Source organism: Mus caroli, chromosome 7 (genome assembly GCF_900094665.2).
Source record: "Mus caroli chromosome 7, CAROLI_EIJ_v1.1, whole genome shotgun sequence".
NCBI lineage: Eukaryota > Metazoa > Chordata > Mammalia > Rodentia > Muridae > Mus > Mus caroli.
The window spans coordinates 28,191,641-28,200,268 of record NC_034576.1 but is presented as its reverse complement, the minus strand read 5'-3'; the positions used below and the strand labels follow the sequence as shown (position 1 = coordinate 28,200,268).

General features: G+C 49.8%; 1 protein-coding gene across 1 annotated transcript in view; it reads left to right on the top strand.

Annotated features, from left to right (window-relative positions):
• Window positions 1–160: 160 nt before the first annotated feature.
• Eif3k (eukaryotic translation initiation factor 3 subunit K) overlaps window positions 161–8,628 on the top strand; it is a 10,783-nt gene continuing 2,315 nt past the window's right edge. Inside the window, exons 1-6 of the mRNA XM_021167165.1 lie at window positions 161–373; window positions 1,480–1,578; window positions 3,538–3,658; window positions 4,181–4,255; window positions 7,381–7,447; window positions 7,824–7,901. Of these exons, the coding sequence (XP_021022824.1) occupies window positions 315–373; window positions 1,480–1,578; window positions 3,538–3,658; window positions 4,181–4,255; window positions 7,381–7,447; window positions 7,824–7,901 (499 nt within the window). The 5' untranslated portion in view covers window positions 161–314. The remainder of the gene's footprint in view (window positions 374–1,479; window positions 1,579–3,537; window positions 3,659–4,180; window positions 4,256–7,380; window positions 7,448–7,823; window positions 7,902–8,628) is intronic.

Sequence of the window (8,628 nt, the reverse complement as noted above, 5' to 3'; positions counted from 1 at the left end):
GCCTCCTGGCGCCTGCGTAGTAAGGCAGACTAAACCTTTTCTCACGCTATTGGTCTCCTTTAAGTGAGCTCATTGCGCATGCGCAAGTTACAACTGCTGGAAGGAAATCACGTGGTAGACAAAAAAAAAAAAAAAACCCAACCGGCGCCGCTGCCGCCGGAAGTGCCTTTCCCTTTGCCTTCCTTGTAGGAGCTGGAGGGAGGGTGTGACGCAGGTTCCGCTTCCTACACCTCTCTTTTTCTTCCGGTCCTCTAGTGCTAAGCACCGTGCCTGGTGTTCGACTCCAGCTGAGGCTGCGGAAGGCAACAGTGATCATGGCGATGTTTGAGCAGATGAGAGCGAACGTGGGCAAGTTGCTCAAGGGTATCGACAGGTCTGAACTCCACTGGAGGGCGCTCTCTGGCCAAGCGGGGTGGAGAAGACGGGGAGCCAGCCAGGGGTGGCCAGGGCTCCACGCTCCTCCAGAGATGGAGTTTCTCCAAGTTTCTCTCCGTCCCTCAACTTTACCTTTTCTGCTGCCACAGACTCCCGGTGTCTTTTAGCCTCTTCCTTCTCTCCTTCTTGTGGATCATCCTACATAGTGTTCTCTGATGTCTATTTGGCCAGTGGGAACCGGAGGTGATGGAAACGGGAACCGGTCCTGCGTTCCTGGACGTAGGTTCCCATTCCATCCTGGCGACAACCCCTTTCAGCAGATAGTGACAGTAAGGAGCGATCAGGGCCTGGCCAGGTCAAGCCACGTATTGAGATAGGCAGGAGAGGATGGAACTGGATCAGAACGGGATCCAAGAGAAGGTGTTCAGGAAAACATACGTGCTGCAGAAACTGGCTGAGGTTGGAGGCATCCTAGACATGACCAGGGGCTCAAGTAGGGCTAGCTAGAGGCCCATGTTAGGAAAAACATTTACTGGAGGTTGTACAGTTGATCAGCTATCTAGGTAGTTCCAGTGGATGGGACTAAATTATTTTAAGATCGAATGAATGTGATAAAGCTTCCTATAGCTTTATTTAAAAAAAAAAATAGCAAAGGGAGGAATATCCCATGGCCAGAATAAAAGCTGTAGGAAGGAAGAGAGTGATTTCAGGTTAACAAATTACGATGGTCCCTAAGGACAAACCTCCGTTCTTCTCTTTGTTTACCCATGTCTGTCTGTCTGTGTAGTTATCTCCCTATCTCCTTTTTTTTGTTGTTGTTGTTTTGAGATTGGGTTTCTCTGTGTAGCCCTGGCTGTCCTGGAACTCTGTAGACCAGGCTGGCCTCGAACTCAGAAATCCGCCTGCCTCTGCCTCCCAAGTGCTTGGATTAAAGGCGTGCGCTACCACTGCTCGGCTCCCTTTTTCCTTTTGAGACAGGTTTTCACTATTAATCGCAGACTTCAAACTTGCAATCCTCCTGTCCTGCCTCAGCCTCCTAGGTGCTGGGATGAAAGGCGTGTAACCACTGTGCCAGGCTGTTCACCCATCTTGATGCCCTTCCAGGTACAATCCTGAGAACTTGGCTACCCTGGAGCGGTATGTGGAGACACAGGCCAAAGAGAATGCCTATGATCTGGAGGCCAACCTGGCCGTCCTGAAACTGTGAGTGTCTGTCCCCACCCTCATGCCAACAGCTGCCTAGCAGGAAGCCACTCTGGAGAGGGGCCTGGGGCAAGCTGCAGGATGGGACTTCTCTTCGGTGTTCTAGAAGGTCAGATTAGGAGTTTTTGTTTTGGTTTTGTCTTTAATCCATTCCAAAAACATACAAGATAAGTCAATAAACAGTTGTGTTGCTAGACAGATTATTGTAAATGAACATTCATTTTGTTAGTTTCACTGCCTCTTGGCTCACGTGCTTTGCCCCATCAAACCCCCAGCTTAGGTAATCGCTGTTGAGCCCTTATGGCCTGGCCTTGGGTCCCTTGAGTCAGCTTAGGTCAGGCCTGCTTGCTTTCGAGCTCCGCTGTAATCACATAGCACAAACTCTTCCGCACCAGGCGTCTTCCTCTCGGCCCTGGGTTGGTGGCAGCCTTTTTCCTTGTTTCTTTTGCCCATATTCATGAGTGTGTGTGTGTAGGGGCTGTGCGTGCACACATGCGAGTGGTAGCTTGAGGTTGATAGCAGGCACCAGTCATCCTTCCACCTTATTCATAGTCAAGGCCTCATTAAGCCCAGAATCCACCAACACAGCTTGTCTTGCTAACCAGCTTGCTCTTGGGATCCTCTCTTCACACCTCAGAGACCGAGTTCGAGACAGGCTGGCATGCCTACCTGGCATAAACATTTATTTTATTCTTCTTAATTCGTTTTCTTTTATGAGTGTGAGTTTAAGTGTGGAGGTCCAAGGACAACTCGAAGCAGTCAATCTCGCTTTCCACCATTTTGTTTTGTTAAGTCCTGCCACTCACGATGTAGACCGGGGTAGCTTTGAGACTAACGGTGTGGGGCACCATGTCCAGCACTTTCCACCTTTCTGAGTGTCTGCCTCTGAATGCTGATTGGCCTACACACTTCTAGAAGATCTGTTTCTCATCTCCCCGTGGCAGTGCTGGGCCTCCACCTATACTCACTAAAGCCTGTTTTTATGAGTCCAGGAGATTTAGCCTGGGTCAGTGAGTTTACACAGTGTTTATGCTGACTGAGCCATCTCCCTGGTCCTTTTTTGGTTTTGTTAATTAATTTTCAGCCAAGGTCCTGTAGTGGTCAGTGGATTTGAACTTACTATCAAGATGGCCTTGAACTCCTTGTCCTCCCAAGTGCTGGCAGTGTGAGTACACGCCATCCACACGCCATCGGGGTTGCCCTTCTCCGGGTCCCACCCAGCGTTTTACTGTACAGTTCAGGCTGGCCTGAAACTCGTGGGTTCGTCTGCTTCAGACTTACTCGTATTGTGATTACAAGCCTGTGCTGCCACACCTAGTTGCCCTCCAGTGCTTTCTTGGCACCGCCACACGCCAGCTGTATAGCTTAGTTTGTTTTGGTGTTTTGTTTTTTGAATCAAGGTCTCTCACTATGTAGTTGCTGGCTCTGGAACTTGCTATGGAAACCAGGCTGGCCTTGAACTCACAGAGGTCCACCTGCCTTTGCAGTCCGTATGAACCTGTTTATGTAGCCTTTAACGTTCACATCTATAAGAATGAGGATAATGTATTTTCCGGAGATGCTGGCTGCTCCTTGAGTGCTCAGTGTGTGCTAGCCTCTATTATAGGTTATGCCGGAGAAGGTTGGGGGCCCTAAACTAGGCAGCTTGGCTCCCACTCCAGGGACTGCTTCTAACTGTATCCATTTGTGAGTTATGCAACAGTGTCTAGAGCAGGGAAATGGACTCAGAGAAGTTAAAGTTACATAGAAGATACAGTTGGTGTTAGAACTCACACATTCCTAGTTTTCAAACCCCAGGCAAGGGGCACACACAGGCTATCATTTTATCCATTTGTATAAAAATAGCCCAGAGTGGCCTCAAGCTTGCAGTCTGCCTGGGTCCTGGGGGTGCAGGCATTTGCCTCTACAGCCAGCTTTGCGAGAGACCACCGCTGCTATGTGTCTTGTTGTCCTTCTCAGGTACCAGTTCAACCCAGCCTTCTTCCAGACCACAGTCACTGCCCAGATTCTGCTGAAAGCCCTCACCAACCTGCCCCACACTGACTTCACCCTGTGTAAGTGTATGATCGACCAGGCACATGTATCCATGCAGCATGCGAGGGCTGGGAAGCAGGCCAGGTGGAGGGCTCGGTGCACGCCTTACAAAACAAAGTGGCTGCTCGGTGCTCCTGTGTCTCGGCGCACGTGGGCTCGCACTTCTCCCCTTCCACCTATGGGTTCCAGGGATGCAGGTCCTTGGGCTTACACTGCATTTTTTTACCTGCTGGACCATTTTGTTGGCTCAGAGTTTTTGATTTATTTCTGTTCATGAACTTTGAGAAGGGGTCTTGCTCTATCATCCAAGCTGGAATTGATGCATAGCCCATACTGGGCTTGAACTCACGGAGCTCCGCTGCCTCTGTCTCCCAAGTGGTGGGTATTTTTTGTGGTGTTGAGGATGGGACCCAGACCCTCACACTGTGCTGTTGAACTACGCCCCTGATCCTAGTTCCCAGTTCTTTTGGGGGGGGAGGGGCACCATCTCCACTAGGAGATGGGTGGAGAGGGTTGAGCTAGTCCCATGGCTTCCTGCACTGTTTTCCTTAATGCATCATGATGCCAGCAAGAAGAGCGGCCCATCCGACAGATCTTGTACCTCGGGGACCTGCTGGAGACCTGCCACTTTCAAGCCTTCTGGGTAATGTCTCTGGGTGCCATCCCCACCCAGGCACGTTAGCACACACCTATACTTCTAAAAGATGGGCAGGGTTGGGGGGTGTGGGGAGGGCAAGAGAATCAGGAGCTAAATGTCACCCTCAGCTGCACAGGGAGTTTGAGGTCAGCCTGAGCTGCATGAGAACCTGTCTCAAACAAGCAAAGGCAGCAGTAGCCAAGTGGTCCCGGGCTCTGTGCTCAGGGCGTCTCCTCTTTGCATAGAGCCAGGATTGACCCGCGTGGCTGAGACTGACCTTGTCCCCTCCTTCTGAGCCCTTAGAAACGAACCCTCTCTTATCCACTCCGAGCTCTCTGCCTTTCCAGCCTTCACATGGACAGACACCCAGGGGAAAGCTAAGCTGGGTTGGTGGCCCTGTCCTGAGTACCAGAGCTTAGGAGGTGGAGGACAGAGCTCCAGGCCAGGGAGGTTAACAGCAATAGCTCCAAACCATCCGTAACTCCAGTTCTAGGGGACCCATGTTCTTCTGGCCTCCATGGACACTGGCCACACACTTGGTACACAGACATACATGCAGGCAAAACACCCATACACATTGTATATGTGCACTATGTGCATATATAGATATGGATATACGTGTGTGTTTTTTTTTTGTTTTTTTTTTTTGTTTGTTTTTTTTAGATTTATTTATTTATTATATGTAAGTACACTGTAGCTGTCTTCAGACACTCCAGAAGAGGGAGTCAGATCTCATTACGGATGGTTGTGAGCCACCATGTGGTTGCTGGGATTTGAACTCCTGACCTTTGGAAGAGCAGTCGGGTGCTCTTACCCACTGAGCCATCTCACCAGCCACGTGTGTGTTTTGTTTTATTGAAAAGGACCAGAGTTTGGCTCCAGCGCCCATGTTGGGCAGCCTTTTCTGGTCACCATGGGCACCCACTCACACATCCTCAAGCTCACACATAGATACACTCACATACACATAAATAAAGATATAATCTGCCTTGCCGGGCAGTGGTGGCGCACGCCTTTAATCCCAGCACTTGGGAGGCAGAGGCAGGTGGATTTTTGAGTTCTAGGCCAGCCTGGTCAACATAGTGAGTTCCAGGACAGCCAGGGCTACACAGAGGAACCCTGTCTGGAAAAAAACACACGCACACAAACCGCACCCAAAAAATATGTGTGTGTGTGTGTGTGTGTGTATATATATATATATATATATATATATATATATATATATATGTAATCTTGCCCTTTTTTTTTAATCTATTTATTATATGTAAGTACACTGTAGCGGCCTTCAGACACACCAGAAGAGGGCGTCAGATCTCGTTTCAGGTGGTTGTGAGCCACCATGTGGTTGCTGGGATTTGAACTCTGGACCTTCGGAAGAGCAGTCGGGTGCTCTTACCCACTGAGCCATCTCACCAACCCCAATCTTGCCCTTTTTAAAAAATATTTATTTACTTATTTTATGCATGTGAGTGCTCTATCTGCATGTACACCTGACTGCCAGAAGAGGGCATCAAATAACAGGTAGTTGAGAGCCACCTGTGGTTGCTGGGAATTGAACTCAGGACCTCTGAGTTAACCACTGAGCCATCTTTCCAGCCCAAAATCTTGCCTTCTAAAATAAATATTTAGGGGGCTGGAAAGATGGCTCAGCGGTTAAGAGCACTGACTGCTCTTCCCAGCACGTGGTGGCTCACAACCATCTGTAATGAGATCTGATGCCCTCTTCTGGTGTATCTGAGGAGAGCAATGGTGTACTCACATACTTAAAAATAATTATTTATAATAATACATAATAATAATACATAAATAATTCTTTTTTAAAAATAAATGTTTAGAAAAGAAGAGTTGGGGCCAACTTTGGCTATGTAACAAGACTATCCAAAACACAATAGCAAAAGAAAAAAAAAGAGGCAGCTGGGGTTTGGGGAGGATAGAAGCCTATAGATCTCAAAGGCCTCTGTCATACTAGGTCTGTAGTGAGCCTTTGCATCCCTACAGAGCTTGTCAGAACCTCTGGGACATGGTTCGAGTCCCTCCCCTGCTCCACCCAAGGCAAGGCTATAGAAATGACAGATAATCACATTCTGAAAACACTAAGAAATAATACAAAACAGATATCCCAAAAGTTCATGTTCAGTGTTCAGGCCAGGGGCTGTGGGTCTCCGTTCTCGGTGCCCCCCTCCCCTGGTGACATAAAAGCTGCTCTGCTTTGCTCACTGAGGGTTCTGTGGTACCCTCTGCTCAGCTTTCAGCACACACCATCTCCTGCTAGACCCGCAGTGACCTTGGCCTTCAGGTGTCCCGTTTCCCGTGCAGACAAGGCCATGGGCTTCCGGGAGCGTCGCTCTCATAAGTCTCCTCCCACCTTAATGGCTTCCACCAAAGTGAGGCCCTTCTTCCTCCCGCTCTTGTTCTTGTTTGTTTGGTTGGTTTTTTGTTTTGGGGGGTTTTTTATTTTTTATTTTTTTTTTGAGACAGGGTTTCTCTGTGTAGCCCTGGCTGTCCTGGAACTCACTCTGTAGACCAAGCTGGCCTCGAACTCAGAAATCCACCTGCGTCTCCCTCCCAAGTGCTGGGATCAAAGGCGTGCGCCACCACCGCCCAGCTTTCCCGCTCTTGTTTAAGGGAGTTTTGCTGAGAGTAAAAACCTGGAGGGGTGAAGGATGAGCTGCAAAGAGGAGACTTCCAGGCACAAAGCAGCACAAAGGGCCTGAGGTAGGCAGGTCTAGTGAGGAGACCCTTGTGGCTGAAGGAGATGGAGGCAATGGAGAGTGTACAGGTGACCTGCCTAGGGTGTGTGTGTGTGTGTGTGTGTGTGTGTGTGTGTGTGTGTGTGTACACATTTACCTTCTGTGATTTGGTTGTTGGATTTCCCAGCCAGGCAGAGGCAGGTGGTTTTTCAGGGCCAGTTCCAGGACTGCTAGGGCCACACAGAGAAACCTTGTCTTAAACCAGAGACAGGGACAGGCAGGCAGGCAGGGAGAGGCAGGATCTCCTCACCCAGATTGCTCACACCTGCCGACCCAGAACTTTCAATCCTCCTGTCTCAGCCTCCACCACGTCAGCACTCTGACTGGTTAATGCTGAGTGATGGTGCTCGTGTTAATACTGGGGCATCCCTTCTTCCACAGCAAGCCCTGGATGAGAACATGGACCTTCTGGAAGGCATAACTGGCTTTGAAGACTCTGTCCGAAAATGTGAGTCCTGGGAGCCTGGGTTCCCGAGGGGTTGAGGCAGTGTAGACCTGGGAGAAGGGGGATTAAAAATGAGGCAGACCGGGGCCTCGTGCCATAGCCAGTTTTATTTAGAGCATCAGTTTATATTCTGAAAGTTGTTAAGCATGGTCATATGAGCAAAGTTCCCAAAGTTCAAGCCATATACAGCCCCGAGGCTAGATAACGCTGCGCTTGGAAGTGTTTTTTGAATAACAGAAGCAGCTGTGTGTGATCTGGAGCAAGCCCTTGCTGTTTACTGCACCTGCGGGGAACACAAGAGCCCTCAGAATTCTCTCACAGCTACGTCCCTGGATCACGTGCCAGCGGCCTCTGACTGTCTTTGTTTTGATTCTCACAGTTATCTGCCATGTGGTGGGCATCACGTACCAGCACATCGACCGCTGGCTGCTGGCCGAGATGCTCGGAGACCTGACTGGTGAGGCCTGGTGCTGTTTCTTTCAGTCTGAGAGGAAAAGGTGGTTGGGGCATGGGGCCTCAGCCAGCTCAGGGGAACCCACCGCACCTTTCCGAGGTTGTTACCTGCCCCAGAGTGTGGGTGAGGGTTTGGTATAGGATGTTGCCTTCTGTATCTCCATGAGTTCAAGGCCAGCCTTGGCTATGTAGTGAGACACTGCCTGGAAAACACGCTGACCAGGTGTAATGCTATCCTCCTGGAATTCCAGTTATAGGAAGCTGCAGCAAGAAGATTGTTTGGAATTCCAGGCCAGCCTGGGCTATAGCATGAGCCTCTGCACCAACCAGTTAACACATGTCAGCACATGTCAGACAGTGGTCCTGATGCTGACCTTGGCAGTGAATAGGAGAGCTCAGGCCTTTTTCACGGATGGAGCGAAGTGGAAGCATCTGCACCTTGTAGTTGGTGTTGCCAAGGGTAGTGAGGCTGCTTCAGAGGGACGGCGTTTGGCCTCTAGAGGAAAGCCAGTGTGGCCATCCTGCAGCAGGGGCCTGCCTGTCTTGTGTGCTGTGCCTGTGTGCCCTGGAAGCACAACAGTGTGATGCCAGGTGAGAAGGCAGCTTTCCTTCTGGTCACATACACATCTCTGGAGAACTTCCGTGGTCTGTCCTCTGGTGACAGGACATAGGACGGCTCTGAGAAGGCCTGGCCTTGATTGCAATGATGTTCTTTTTTTTTTTTTTTTTTT